The following is a 16,387-nucleotide window of genomic DNA, read 5'->3' on the forward strand; positions in this document are numbered from 1 at the left end:
GAAAAATTTGTGTTATATATTTAGATATGCTTACATATAAAATCCGCGATAGAGTGAAGCCGCGAAAGTTGAAGCGCGATATAGCGAGGGATTACTGTATCGTTACTCTCAACGTATTGGGACCCTCATAAAGCAGGTGATTCTGTGGATTTTCCGGCGCCCTACATTGTCATTTAAATATCATTAAAAAATCTCCTTGAACCTATTACCTAACTGGTAAAGGATGTCGCCCAGTTGCCTGTGAACGAGTAATAACAGTAGGGGACTCCATGATTGGGAGGATTGAAACTCTGGTTTGCTCCAAAGAGTCTCACATGAGGTTTTGCTTTCCTGGTACACACATAGGAGACCATCCTGAACAGGAGAATAGGATCTTAGCCAGAGTCGGGAGAGAATCCAGTTGTCCTTATCCACATTAGACAGTTTTTTGGTTTTTTTTTTTGACACAGAACAATAGACACGTAATAAATTACCATAACATTTGGTCGAAAGTAGAACATATCGATGCACCTTCATTTTCTTCTGGGATTCCATAAATCATTGGGTTTTCTTTCCTTGACCTACCTGTGGTATAGCCGATCCACGACTCTCAATGAATGGCCGGTTTTTTAACTCTTCCGGGGCGGATATCGACTTTTGTCGAAAATTGGGGGTAGAGGATGGTAATCGGCTTGTAAATTTGCACCAAACTCGTTGTTACATTTTAGTTCGACTCTCTTTGTTAGAAGGAGAGTGAGCTTTGGTGATGCGACCTCGTATGAGCAGCACAGAGCAAACAGCCTCTAAAATGGCATCGACATCTGACGAGAGACCAAAGGAAAATACCCCGTGGACGACGACTTTTTTTTTTCTGTATTATCACTCAATCGGACTCTGATTTTGAAGTAAGTGATTTGGAGACGGAGAACGAAAAACGAAAGTGAGGTCCCCAGCATCAGCTAATCGTGGTGCTGGACACGTTCGTGTAGCTGACACACCTGGAGCAACGTTCACCTGGCGGGGACCACCACTTACAATGACAGGAGGTACAAAGCAGATTGTATCACAGTGCGACTGCCACCGATGCCCACCTTCTGTACGGAGACAGCCAGCCCACTGCACACTTCTGCTGACCCATCAAGCCACCCCCGCACATCCGCTGCTGCCTGAGACCGCCATACTGGCACCGACAGCACACAGCAACAGACATTTCATGTTGATTTATGGATGAAGCCATCGCTTTGCATGCTTTTCAGAAAACGGAGCTTTTTGAGAAAAAAATATTCAGCCCTCAAAGAGTTAAATAAATCGCAGCTTAAGGAGGAGGTGTGGTAGTGTGGCGGGAGTGGTCCCCAGGTGTGATGCGGGTGGGGCATTTCCGCACTGAAGTGCACAGGTGTGGGTTCGCCGGTGTCTGTAAGTGATGCCAGGAGCTGCTGATCGCCACACCCGTGTCACATCCCCATTATAAAGTAGGAGGCACGTGGGTGCGAAAGGGGGGAAGAAGAAAATAAGATCGAAAGAAGAATGGAGGTTAGTGGAGAGAAGAGGGGGGCTAGAGACATGGAGAACCAGTGCGAGCAAGCAGGCTCGCTGAAAAATGGGAGATGAGTCCCTCCAGCAGGAGTCTATGGCCGACACTCGGTGGGGGCAGCAGGAAGCGTTCGCTCCAGCTGAGTGAGTTCAGGAGCTCGAGTGTCACAGAAGGTTGTTGGGTCGCCGCATAAGGCAGCAGGAGTCTGGGAAGCTTGGGAGACTGAGCCCCAGAGTGAGCGCCTTGGCTGTTGGGGAGGAACCCGAGTCTCGGTCCGGCGAGATATGTTTGGAGCCAGGGGACCGAAGGCTACTGGACCAGGTAGGGCGACTCCCCTGCTGCTGGGCCCATATGGGAGAAGCAGGGGAGCCGGCAGTTGTACGAAGGCGGCACCGGGTTTTTAAAAGGGGACTGTTTCCAGCCTGTTTTTAACCTCATTTTAATGGATTTATTTATTTGGGATTCTAACAGGAGCGGACCGTGTCTCAAAACCGGTCCGGGCTTTCTTCAACAAGTGAGGTGACGAGGTCGACCCCCTCGGCCCATCATTCATTGTAATAAAGAGTACGCGGCTCGCTACTTGCTATGAGCCTATAATATGAACTCTGTCTAAACTGTTGCCAAACTGTACACTGTTGTTTAGACACAACTTCAAATTTGACGACATGCTTAGAAATAAAATTTAATCAAAAATAAAAAATTAGTAACACGGCTTACTGGTTATTAGAGTACATGTCAAATGTCAATGTCCTGTCCAAGTGCCAGTACCCTAGTAGGCTGGTAGCGGACGCAGTTCACTGCTTTTAGCAGCCACATCATCAACAATACTGGTAGTGTCAAGTTTGGCACAGATACTTTTTTCCCACCGATATCAACATGTTCTTGCGTCATTGTGCTTCTCAGGCAGCTTTTGATTCTCTTCAACACAGAGAATGATCTTTCACACTGCACTTGTGACACAGGCAGCGTTACCAGTAGCTTGTAGGCAAACCCAATGCTCTTGTAAGCATCAGTTAAGAGGATCAACCGGAGTAGCACCTTGTAGCAGCAGAGAGGACAGTCTTTAGAAGACTTGCAAGTTGACACAGTTGTCCCATCTTATTCGCGGTCACTGTCATTGTCATCCTCCACAGTATAAGTGTCTGCTATGGATTGTTTAAGTGTTGACCACTGCTGTCCAAAGCTTTGCAGTTCTGCCGGTATTAGTACCTTTGAACAGATCCTCAAGGTTTCTGTACTTAGAAAAAGAAATTGTCAGAAAGTGTTTCAATCGATCACGTTCTCGTCTGTTGCGCTTCATCGATATTTGGCAACAGACGCCGAATGGCTGAAATGAACGACAATGATACGAGGTCAAATGAGGACGAGGTCATGAGAGGGTGTTAACAGAACTTTACTGAATTCAATGCCAAATAATTACCAATATAAGCAGTTAGGCGGCCTAAAGCAAAGTAAGTGATTACTGGTATGAAACAATTATTTAATCAAACTGCTCATTTACAATGGAATAAATTATAACTGAAGTTATGATGAAAACCTCACATGACTGAAATGTTCCATTAACTAAACGAGAAACTAGAAATGTTCCGTCCTAATAAGAAAAAATCCTACCCTGTGCTTTATAACTTTATTTCATCACACTAATAATCGCAAATGAAAACCACTAATTATCGCTCACGCCGACAACCATAACACATAACACATAATCTAAACTAATTATTAGTACTGTAGAATTGAAATACTAGATATGAGATAAAATAAATTACAATGATTTATACACTAACTGAAATCTGCAAAAGGCAGTTTTGACCAAATTTTTTGCTGCAATGTTGTGTACTGACAACTAAAACAACTTGATGATGTAATACGTCCATAAATAGGTCCATAAATATTTGGACAGAGACAGCTTTTTTCTCATTTTGGTTCTGTACGTTACCACAATGAATTTTAAATGAAACAACTCAGATGCAGTTGAAGTGCAGACTTTCAGCTTTAATTCAGTGTGGGTTGAACAAAAAGATTGCATAAAAATGTGAGGCAACTAAAGCATATTTTGAACACAATCCCTTCATTTCAGGGGCTCAAAAGTAACTGGACAATCGACTCAAAGGCTACTTCATGGGCAGGTGTGGGCAAGTCCGTCATTCTGTTATTATCAATTAAGAAGATAAAAGGCCTGGAGTTGATTTGAGGTGTGGTGCTTGCACGTTAAGATTTTGCTGTGAACAGACAACATGCGGTCAAAGGAGCTCTCCATCCAGGTGAAAGAAGCCGTCCTTAAGCTGCGAAAACAGAAAAAAACCCATCCGAGAAATTGCTACAATATTACGAGTGGCAAAATCTACAGTTTGGTACATCCTGAGAAAGAAAGCAAGCACTGGTGAACTCAGCAACGCAATAAGACCTGGACGTCCACGGAAGACAACAGTGGTGGATGATCACAGAATCATTTCCATGGTGAAGAGAAACCCCTTCACAACAGCCCACCAAGTGACCAACACTCTCCAGGGGGTCGGCGTATCGATATCCAAGTCTACCATAAAGAAGACTGCATGAAAGTAAATACAGAGGGTGCACTGCAAGGTGCCAGCCACTCATAAGCCTCAAGAATAGAAAGGCTAGATTGGACTTTGCTAAAGAACATCTAAAAAAGCCAACACAGTTCTGGAAAAACATTCTTTGGAGAGATGACACCAAGATCAACCTCTACCAGAATGATAAAGGCAAGAAAAAAGTATGGAGAAGGCGTGGAACAGCTCATCATCCAAAGCATAGCACATCATCTGTTAAACACGGTGGAGTCAAGCAGTGTGATGGCTTGGGCGTGCATGGCTGCCAGTGGCACTGGGACACTCGTGTTTATTGATGATGTGACACAGGACAGAAGCAGCCGAATGAATTCTGAGGTGTTCAGAGACATACTGTCTGCTCAAATCCAGCTAAATGCAGTCACATTGATTGGGTGGCGGGCGTTTCATGATACAGATGGACAATGACCCAAAACATACAGCCAAAGCAACCAGGAGTTTATTAAAGCAAAGAAGTGGAAAATTCTTGAATGGCCAAGTCAGTCACCTGATCTTCACCCAACTGAGCAGGCATTTCACTTGTTGAAGACTAAACTTCGGACAGAAAGGCCCACAAACTGAAAGCCGCTGCAGTGAAGGCCTGGCAGAGCATTAAAAAGGAGGAAACCCAGCATCTGGTGATGTCCAGGAGTTCAAGACTTCAGGCTGGCATTGCCAGCAAAGGGTTTTCAACCAAGTGTTAGAAATGAACATTTTATTTCCAGTTATTTAATTTGTCCAATTACTTTTGAGACCCTGAAATGAAGGGATTGTGTTAAAAAAATGCTTTAGTTGTCTCGCATTTTTATGCAATCATTTTGTTCAACCCACTGAATTAAAGCTGAAAGTCTGCACTTCAACTGCATCTGAGTTGTTTCATTTAAAATTCATTGTGGTAATGTACAGAACCAAAATGAGAAAAAAGTCGTCTCTGTCCAAATATTTATGGACCTAACTGTATATTATATACTGCGGTGGGTTGGCACCCTGCCCAGGATTAGTTCCTGCCTTGTACCCTGTGTTGGCTGGGATTGGCTCCAGCAGACCCCCGAGACCCTGTATTTGGATTCAGCGGGTTAGAAAATGGATGGATGGATGTATATTATATAGAACTATATAAATCGCAGTACAGGACAGATAATGTTTAGTAGTTTACAAAATTAATTTTAATGTCAAACAGTAACCAGTACATTAAATTTATTTCATTTAGATAGATAGATAGATAGATAGATAGATAGAAATGGCCGGCTCATGACCAGACCAGAGTCCGCTGACCACTGGGCATTGCCCAAATGCCCTAAATGGCCAGTCAGCCCCTGGATTTTAATCTCCACCTTTCAACGTTTTTATGGATTATTTAATTGTGTGCAATTTTTGTCAAAACTGTTCTAACCTCAGACAGAGACGGACACTGCAAACCGCTGTCACGCCTGTGTGCATGGAGAGCAGACTCTGGAGAGCAGCGTAAGCGACACCACCCCGAAACGAGAGGAGACGCTGTCGCTATCATTTCTCTTCCACATGCCAATCTGAGAAGCACCCCAGGGTTAGGGTTAGCGGCTCTGCGCCTTCTGTTTGGGATGCAATAAAAAAAAGAGGCGTGCCCAGAGAAGGACGTCTCGTACTGGACCATGCTCTAACAGTGGGAGGAGCTTCCGAGCTGCCTCTAACTCTGAAACTAACTTCTGGAACAGCCGTGGTTTTTGTTCTCTCAGTTACAAAGCCAACGTTTTAGTTTTCTTTAAATTAAAGGGGGCTGCCCAGCTGGCTCCCTAGAGATTATTCAACAACAACAACAACATTTATTTTTATAGCACATTTTCATACAAATGATGTAGCTCAAAGTGCTTTACATGATGAAGAAAGAGAAAAAAAGACAAAATAAATAAGAACTAAAATTAGGGAACGCTAATTAACAGAGTAAAAGTAAAGGTTCGATGGCCAGGGAGGACAGAAAAACAAAAAATAAAATAAAATCTGCAGGGACTTTGAGGCCAAAAGCACACCCAGCCCCCTCTAGGCATTCTACCTGACATCAATGACCTCAATGAGTCCTCATGGCATTCAGGCCTTGACACCATTGTGTTTCATACAGTGCCTTTGTTACCATAGACTCATCTGAATGTTAGTGACAGATATAACATCAGTGCTCCGCTTTTACCTCTATCATAGAGTACCTTTAACCTCCATCTGACTTGCTGAGTAACGTCACTTAATTTCCACCAAGAAAACAGATGTTCCGCACCTCCTCAGCCTCTACCACCTCAATAAAAGAATGAGAGTCAGCTAATCATCCCTTTTCAAAAATGCATTGCTCACGCTGACCCCAAGGCGTTATAGACAAGAGTGGCTGAGCCTTTTATAAAAGACGTCTTCATTGCCTTCAAGGTAGTCATCCGGTTGTTCGTCACAGACACAGTCAGTGCTGCTGCTTCTTTGATTTGCGTAGGTCTTTATGAAGCACTGATGTGGGCTCCTGTGGTCACAGCTTTACCCTGAGAACAACACTACGTCTCCTTCTCAAGATAATTTGTGGTTTTCTCTGAATATGTAGCTGAAACCACACTGTAAAGTGAAAAGCACCAAAAGAGCAGACTCTCTCACCTCAGATGTCTGTAATGAACTGCCAAAATGATCAGTGCTTAAACAAAGCACCATGCAGTATTAATGGATTAAAAGATGAATGATCACACTGCTCTGTGTGGGGTTTGCATGTTCTCCCTGTGTCTGTGAGGGTTTCCTTCCACAGTCCAAAGACATACAGGTTGCATGAATTGGATCTCCTAAATTGGTCACAATGTGTCTGGGTTTGTTCCTTCTTGTGCCCTGTGCAGGCCGGGATAGGCTCTAGAAGACCCCCCATGACCCTGTTCAGGACAAAGAGGGTTAGAAAATGACTGACTGCCTAGCTTCCCTAATTTCTAACTTCATACCTGGAGTGCTGCCTGAGCCAAGGGGTTCATGGCTTAGAGCAGCAGGTTCCCAAGTTCAGTCCTCAGTGAACCCTCCATGGCTGCCAGTTTTCACTCCAACCAATTCCTCAATTGTTAACCTCATTGCTTAGTTACCTGCCCCCTACACATTTCAAGGAAATTCACCGATATTTGTATTCTTTGCCACGGCTTTTCTTTTTAATGTAAATCTTTCCGTAGAGTTTGGTCTCTTAACCCTTTAAACTCAGCCTCTTTTTTATCCATTGTCTGCCAGTGGCTAGAACTTCATCACCCTTCAGTCGCTATTCATGTTCTACCCCTCAAAGTAAAGGTCAGGCAGTTCTCCTTCAGAATGTTATAATTATTATAAGTATGTTGTACAACCATGTCCGGAGAGGACAGAGCCGACCATACTTCCTTAGAAGGCTGGCGTCCTTTGTCGGAGATGGCTGGGGTGGCGACCCAGCCGGGACGCCTAGGAAGACCGGAGGATGGCTTACGACTTCCCCAGACCATGTGGGGGGCGACCGCCCTGGTTCCTTTGGGGGTACAGAGCTTTGAAGCTCCACCCTGTAGGGGCCAGTGGTCACCACCATGCCTTTGAAGCTCTGGACTTTAGCACTTCCGCCACACCCGGAAGTGCTGGGGGGAAGAAGACGGGACACCCGGAGTGCTTCCGGGGATGCAGCCGGCACTTCCGCCACATGAGGGCGTGTCTGTGGAAGATTGCCGGAACCACCTGGAGCACATCCGGGTGCTATAAAAGGGCCGCCTCCCTTCATTGAATGGCGAGAGTCGGGAGCGGAGTGGACTGAGCTGGACAGAAGGAGGCATTGTGTGGCCAGGACTTTGGGGACTCGTGGGGTTTGTGGTACACATGTGACTGTAAATTGTGTAAATAAACGTGTGGTCGGTAAAATGAACGTGTCTGCCTGTCTGTGTCCAGGCCAGCTTCCACACCTTCAACATCTGCAATAAGATGCTGCAGATGTTCTATCAGACGGTTGTGGCGAGCGCCCTCTTCTACGCTGTGGTGTGCTGGGGAGGCAGCATAAAGAAGAGGGACGCCTCACGCCTGGACAAACTGGTGAGGAAGGCAGGCTCTATTGTAGGCATGGAGCTGGACAGTTTGACATCCATGATAGAGCGACGGGCGCTGAGCAGACTCCTGTCAATCATGGAGAATCCACTGCATCCACTGAACAGGATCATCTCCAGACAGAGGAGCAGCTTCAGCGACAGACTGCTGTCATCATCCTGCTCCACTGACAGACTGAGGAGACCCCACACTATGTGACTGTTCAATTCCACCCAGGGGGGTAAACATTAACATTATTCAAAGTTATTGACTGTTTTACCTGCCTTGCACTCTCCACCTCGCATTTTTTAACTTGCACTGCATTGTTATCACTCTCTAATTTAATATTGTTCTTTATCAGTATGCTGCTGCTGGAGTATGTGCATTTCCCCTTGGGATTAATAAAGTATCTATCTATCTATCTATCTATCTAACAGTGTTACAGCAGAATAAGTTGCACAATGTAATAATTTATTTTACTATAAAATGCATTTTGAATGTTATTATGTCCAGGGGTGTTGGAATTAACTTCAAAACACTATGTAAGTGTCAGTGAATGCGTCAGGAACAACCAGAAAAAAAATATTATGGAATATGTAAAGTCAATAAGGTCTAGTTTTGCTGTTTTAAAGCAATTAAAATAAAGGATTCTTTTAATTCCCTTTTGCAGTTTCCAAATAAGTGTCCATAGCATACGTATGACTTAGCAAGAAATGGGTAACTTAATTTTTTTTGAGAGTTGAACCTGGAGATGCATGAAAATAGAAAAACAAAACATATAAAATAAAAACAACAAGACCGAAACCCACACGAGAGGCAAGAATCACAATAAAGATTTTGGCAAGACACACATATCAATCAAAAGGAGAGTTAGTTACTGTAGGGGTTTTAAAGGATTTATCCCCAGATCAGATCTAGCTTAGGGAAACCCGTCTTGCGGATGACCTCGAGATCACAGCCCTAACAGTCATGCAAAATGGTGTCCACTGCAAAACACCAAAATTCAACCCTGCTTACAACATAACATCTTGTTTTGAGCCAGCATATCCTTGTGACCACAGGTAGTGCTTCACATCCCAGAATTAAAAACGGCACATTGTCTCCTTCTTAAGGAGATCCATTGATTCAATGTGTGCCATTTCCTCCTTGTAGAAGAGGCAAGAATCCACTTTGGTGTGAAACAAATGCTGTATAGACAGAATTAAAAGGCAAAGCAAAATTGATAGAGATATTCATTTTTATAAGCATAAAACATTTCCCCCCACTTCTAACGAATCATATTAACCAATATCCATACAAAGTCAGGCAAATCATAGCCATGATGGAGTCTATATAAAGCACAGCAGGATGACGGCAACAATACGAAAACTGTAAATGAAATCCGACCATTGTGCACGGTTCAGGTGGCTTTTATAATAAATTAGGCCTTTTTACTTTAAGCTGTGATTTTCCACGTTTGACTACTCTGAGCACAGAAAAAATGTTTTGTTAATAAAGTGTATTATTGTGAAACAAAAGTCATACTGATAGAATAAGGCGGCAACAAAGCAAAAGTATGTCCACCATATTTTGAAATTATATAAAGTTATAATTTGATGAACTGAATTTACAGGACTCGTAAAGCAATTTAAAAGTACAGAGGTGAGCCCAAAGCACTTTCAAAAATGTCCACTAGAGGGGAAATTCCCACGAAAAACCCTGGCTACATAAAAAGGGTCGGGTGGAATCTTTAGAAAGTAAAATAATTATGGTCACAAAATGCTCTGTACGTTCTTGAACCTCTGTAGAGGCAAAAATGGGCAAGTCAAAAAAACTGAGCAACATGGTCAAAAATATCCAGTAGTATCCAAAAATGCCCACTAGAGGGGCAAATCCCATCAAAAAAGGCCATGTAGAATCAATAAAATTTAAGAGTTGTTTTCGCAAAAAGTCCATGAAACTCTACAGAGCACACAAGGCAAAAATCACACAATCCAATGGTGAAGTCAAAAAGCAAAGCAGCATGGTCAAAACGATCAAAACGCACAAGCACAGCCCATGTAAACACACCGACAGCGGGGACTGGGTGGTCTCGTGTCCTTTGAACCCCTGCAAAATTTTTTTTTTTTTTTTCTCCAGCCCTCCGGAGTTTTGTTTTTTTCTGTCCTCCTGAACATCGGACTTTACTTTATTCTTTGTTACTTAGTATTGCCTAATCTTATTTTTACAAACGTTTCTTTCTTCGTCTTGTTAAGCACTTTGAGCTACATCATTTGTATGAAAATGTGCTATAGAAATAAATGAATGTTGTTGACTCACTAACGCATTTGAGATGAACTGCCAGGAGCTGAAGGAGACCCTCTAGATATACAAGGTGGAGGGCAGTTCCTGGCAGTGACTGACAGATGGCGCCACCTCTTGGGGGGACCCACTCACAAAACACAAGGCACATGACAAAAGCAGCTCATACACAAGGGAGCCAAATAATAATCCAAACTATTAAAGATGCACTAAATCTGTAACATAATTCACAATATTAATCAAACATGAACAAAGACGACCTGAAACAAAGATATGAACTTGAGCCAGGAAAGGAACCCTGGCTGAAATATAACAACACTGAATTTGTTCTCTCTTATGCATTCTTCCTGTATTGCATTAGTAATTTATAACGTTTATTGCATCGTCTCAGTCAGTTTACAACTTAATGGTATCGGGAACGGAAAACCAGTTTGGAGGCTACAGGATTAAAAGCTGTTTCGATGAGTTTATAACTTGACGATGGAAGGCACTGCAAAGGTGCTCAAAGGATTAAAGATTTGGAGCACAGTCATTCATTAGAAGAACAGCTAGCCAATCAAATGTGTGGAATGTCCCAGAGGAGGAGGAGCATGCACGGATTACAGCGGGTTGCCACACCCACCACATGACGAACCACCCAGATTGGGACCCGAGAGCAGCCGTGCCAAACATACCAATCTGGTACAGTGCAAGAGACCACGTGGAATTTCAACAGGAACAACGGCCAGTCTGAAGGACTGAGGAGCAGAATGGCAGAAGGGACGACATAGGAACCATCGTCAGGAGGTGAGTCAGCAGAAATGTACTTAGAATTTTTTCGGGAAGCGAACCCAGGTCTCCTTACTGCGAGGCAGCAGCGCTACCACTGTGCCACCATGCCGCCCACACTTGAACAAAGGACCTTTAAAACTGGCACTGTGTATTCATTCTCGTACATCTCTAAATTAACAATAATGCACACTTGTTACGCAGGAAAAACAAGTCCACCCCGACAATCATCATCACTTCAAATCCATAAATCTGAATCGCGTGTTTCAGAGGAGGTGCCAATGATTACAACTTCTTTAGGGAGCAGATATCGAGGGTCTGGTGTTCTCTTTGCTATTGAGCTGCGTGGTGTCATCATGCTGAGATCAAAAGGGATCTCTAGGACCCTCAAGGTCTGCCAAGGAATTTAAAAAGGTTGCCAAAAGGATTTGAAATCAACCATTGCACTGTAAGGAAAACTCAACTACAAGCGGCGTCAATTTCAAATGACTGCTAATTTGTCCACGACTGGTCGGCCCTGCAAATTCAGCCCAAAAAGCCGACTTTTGGTTCTAAAGGAAGTCTCCAACAATCACAAAATGTCATTGATCTGCAGGTAACTCTTATAAATGAGGTTATTGAAGTGCATGCTGCTGCAACAAGTAAGAGATTTCACAATTGTGAGCTCCACGCAAGCCGTGCCAGAAAAAAGCCTTTGTGGTCCAAAAAGAACATTAGAGCAAGACTGCGGTTTGCCATTGAACGGTTAGGCAAAGACCAGGCTTTCTGGAACAATGTGCACTGGACAGATGAATTAAAGATAGGACTTGTTTGGCCACAGTAACAGTAAACATGGTTGGTTCAATGAGATGACAGCATTTTAGGAGAACCACCTCTTAACATGAGACATGATAGAGGAAATGTCCCGGCTTAGGGTTGCTTTGCTCCCTCAGGGCTTGGGCTCCTTGCAGTCATCAAGTCAACTATGTGTTCTGTGGCATATCAAAGGGTGCCTGAGGAAAATGTGAAGGTTGGACCTTCCAACACGATGATGATGATGATCCAAAGCACACTAGCAAATCCACCGAAGAATGGCTCAAAAAGAAGAAAAGGGGGATTATGAACTGGCCTAATCAAAGCCTTGATCTGAATTCCATTAAAATGTTGTGAGGTAGGTAGGTAGGTAATGTCGTGAAACTGGTAGGACACACAAGAGAATCCACAAACATCTTTGGCATCGAGGAGGGGACCAAAATATCACCGTGTCGGTATCAGAGACGGGTGAGCAGTTATGCGAAACGCTTGTGGTTCCTGCTACTGTGGCCAATGCCAGCTTCTGAGGTCAACGGTGGACTTACTTTTCCCCCCCTAATAGACCATTACATCTATTGATATTTCTGTAAAACTAATGATTTTCCTTGTGTTCCTGTTCAAGTATATCACCTCTATCTGTAGGCCTGTTCAAAAAATGTCAACCATTTTCACACGACTGTATGCACTTCAGTCACATCAGCAGCACAGACTGAACTTGTCAAGGTGCCTGACGAGGCGGCATAACAGTTGTGACCTTTCTGGAACACGAGCACCGTTAGGTTCACATGGGGTCACGCAGTGCATCAGGGGGCAAGTTCATCGCTCAAGTTTGTCATTAGGGGGCCACATTACAAACAGGGAAAATACATTTCAGTGTGTGGGAGATAATCTGAATCTGAATTTGGGAGGCAGATTGCTGTCTTAACAGGTAGGACTGAATATCAGGGGCTGCTGTCCTCATCTATAGGAAGCCCTCAAGGTTGTGTTTTTTCACCTCACTTGTATGTTTCTCTACACCAGTAGGTTGTCGCAGTAACTTTAAAAACAAGTTCCTCTCAAAATTAGCTGATGGCTCCATACTACTTAATATAACGAAACCAGTCCTGGGCCGGTGATCTTTATAAATGGCGTGAGGAGTCTCTTCTACAGCTAACTAAACCTTACAAGAACTAGAACTGATAATTGATTTTAGAAGAAACACCGCTCCCCGACAATAAATCATTACCAAAGTCCAGGCAGCGGGGATTATTGAAAGTTCTAAATATCTGGAGACGACCACAGACTGAATTTTAAAATGAAAAGATGCTCTGCAAAAAGATGAGTGGAGCCTTTTGAGTGCGAGTCCTACCATTATGTCACCGAGTCTGGCTTTACTGATTGTATGTTCTGTTGAACCCGACTGGGATCCTTAAAGCAGCTTTTCCAGCAGCTCCGTCTACAACTTAATTTTTCTACCTTTTTCTCTATTTTACTCTGCTTTTTTATCCCTCTTTAATATTGTTTTTTTTTATCAGTATGCTGCTGCTGCTGGAGTATGTGAATTTTCAAACATAGAATACAAAGCAAAGCAGCTAAGAATTTAGCAATTTTTATGGTATGCAGCCCAAAGTCAATGGTTCTCAAGGCAAATTCTATAACCATCCATCCATCCATTTTCCAACCCGCTGAATCCAAACACAGGGTCAAGGGGGTCTGCTGGAGCCAATCCCAGCCAGCGCAGGGCACAAGGCAGGAACCAATCCTAGGCAGGGTGCCAACCCACCGCAGGACACACACATAAACACACCAAGCACACGCTAGGGCCAATTTAGAATCGCCAATCCACCTAACCGGCATGTCTTTGGACTGTGGAAGGAAACCCACGCAGACACGGGGAGAACATGCAGGACTCCACACAGGGAGGACCCGGGAAACAAACTCGGGTCTCCTAACTGCGAGGCAGCAGCGCTACCCACTGCGGCACCATGCCACCCAAATTCTATAACCCTCCGAGCTTTATCTTAGTCGTAATTAATCACTTTTAACATTGGTATTTTAACAACAAAGAAAAACCTTTAGAATTACAACTGTGCTATTAGCCATTTGTTTTGTATTTCTTCATGGGCAATTACTACATGAGCTGTCTTGTATTTCCAGTGTACTAGAACATCTGGGTAAATTCTAAAACAATTCTTCCAGAAGCAAGCTTTCACTGGACTCAATAAAACTACACATTACTTAAGTGATTTGTTAGGGAATCCAAGATATCAGTGTATTTTGCCCTATAACATTCGAAAAGATGTTAACATTACAATCACCTAAAAAGGCACTTTTTGGAGCTATTAGTGATGTAATAACCCACAATTAACTGCCCAATAAATACAGTTGTTATTCTACCCTGTTCCCAAAGAGGACAAAGGCCACTGGCACTTGTTTATTATGTCTCCTTGATTTTAACACTATACGTGATTGTTACTGTAGCCTTAACACACCCCTCTCCTGTTTTGCAGCTCCGTGTACGACTTTATTTTTCTACCTTCTTCTCTATTTTACTCTGTTATACCTGCATTGTTATCACTCTTTAATATTGTTCTTTATCATTATGCTGGTGCTGGAGTATGTGAATTTCCCCTTGGGATTAATAAAGTATCTATCTATCTATCTATCTATCAAAAGGATCAATCTATCTAATGTCGGCAACAGAATAAATCAAATTGTGAAACGAAGCAGTAAAGTAAGGACAGACAGACCTGATTAACGAGTAAGAATTACAGAAAGCAGGGCAGGACTCACCCACCGCATTCCCAATGCCAGCTGTTGCCATTAAATCACATTTCCGAGGATAAACAGCAACCTGTTCAAGTTCTCTTTCATTCCAACTGTGATTAATCTTCTAAATAAGTTCAACTTTAACAAACATCTTCAGGTTTGCCTCAGTCTTATTTGTTTCATTTCTCTGTGTGATCGTAAAGAGCTGATGTTATACTGCAAGTATTACGTTCACCGAGCGTGTTATTTATTTGTACCACGTTTGATGGCCGTTTTCTTTGCCGACTTGTTTTAGATGTTAATTTGTGTTATGACTCTCTACAAAACCTGCTGACAACCCGAATTACATCTTGGATTAATAAAGTTTGAATTGAACTGAATGAATACATGGATCTTAAAATCAGTCCATGATCCATCAGTTGGAAGTGTCATAAATTATAATTTCAGGCGGTTCAAACTCAAATTGCTCCGTCTATGCCTAGGATTGTTAATTCTTGACACACTCACCTTTCTCATAAATGCACGCCCGTCACTAAACTCGTGGATTTATCACACAGAGTTAGTTTTACACTCAGTATATGTGAGCCAGCCGACTGCAAGATTTTGTTAACGGTGCTTCTAAAGCAGACACAACTCACTAAAAAACAAAATTCAAGTTATGGGGGAAGTAAAGCAGCATTAACAAGCCGAATTATACAATGGTTATTATTCATTTTAATAAAGGCTGTGCAGGCTATAGTTTTTAATGCATTAGAGAAACTCCTCTGTTTGCTTCACTGCATGACTGTTGGGGGACACAAAATAACCTGAAGCCAAATTATATTTGGATTCCACCTTTAACACATGAGCATAATAAAATTAACAGCATGTCTTGTAAGAAAGACAAAAAAGAAAGCAATGAAATAATTCTGAGGAACACTAGCAGCCCACCAACATACGGTCTACAAACACACACCACCCTGCTCCACAGTAGCAGGCACTGGGCCCGTGTCACTTACCTGGAGCTTTGACGATCGGCATGTTGGCAGCTGGCTCAAGAGCAGTTTTTTTTTTCCTTTTCCCCCCTCCAAGACACCAAGGGCTGTGCAGACAAGGAGTGAGTGGGCTTCACACCGCATGCAATATTAAAACAAGTCCACAGTGAAACCCGAGAGCAGCCCACCCCCCAAACTCCAGAAATGTAGCGGTCAGACATCTGCTAACAGCTATTTTAAGGCTGCTCGCATCAGAGTTCATAACCGAAGCGGGACCCGAGCGTTGGGCTCAGTGTCATCAGGGTACACTACGAAATCACAACACGTAGGAATCAAAGCTTTTAGGCAGAGAAATCAATGCACCTCTTGAGAACTCAGCTTGGCATGAAGCCTAGAAGAGGAATGCCAACACAATAAGGAAAAGTAACAGGATGTCGAGTGTGTTTACAAGCTTTAATAACCCAGTTATTCATCGAAGCCAGGCAAATACTTATTCTGGCTAGAGAAATCCAGTTAATAGGTTTCTCCACGGGTAATGCAGTAATTTGTTCACTTCAACTCAGCCGAGTTACACTCAAGGACGTTGCAGTTCGCACATGTCTATACCTGTGGACACATTGTCAGCAGCCTCGGCAAAGTGTCCACAAGATCAATTCCCCCAACCCGAGTTCAATTTTCAAGTGATCACATTATTCCTTCTCCTGGTTGGCATATTTGTATTTTTTTTTTCTCTC

The 16,387-nt window shown here is 43.1% G+C and overlaps 1 protein-coding gene across 2 annotated transcripts in view; it reads right to left on the reverse strand.

The window, feature by feature from the left end:
* Nucleotides 1-15,775, reverse strand: part of ampd1 — a 131,635-nt gene extending 115,860 nt beyond the window's left edge. The window contains exon 1 of one of the 2 annotated variants that reach the window (XM_039749392.1): nt 15,678-15,775. In XM_039749392.1, coding sequence (XP_039605326.1) covers nt 15,678-15,699 — 22 coding nt within the window. In that variant the 5' untranslated portion in view covers nt 15,700-15,775. The remainder of the gene's footprint in view (nt 1-15,677) is intronic. The other variant, XM_039749391.1, reaches the window with a different exon arrangement.
* Between the last annotated feature and the right edge of the window lie 612 nt (nt 15,776-16,387).

Source organism: Polypterus senegalus, chromosome 3 (genome assembly GCF_016835505.1).
Source record: "Polypterus senegalus isolate Bchr_013 chromosome 3, ASM1683550v1, whole genome shotgun sequence".
NCBI lineage: Eukaryota > Metazoa > Chordata > Cladistia > Polypteriformes > Polypteridae > Polypterus > Polypterus senegalus.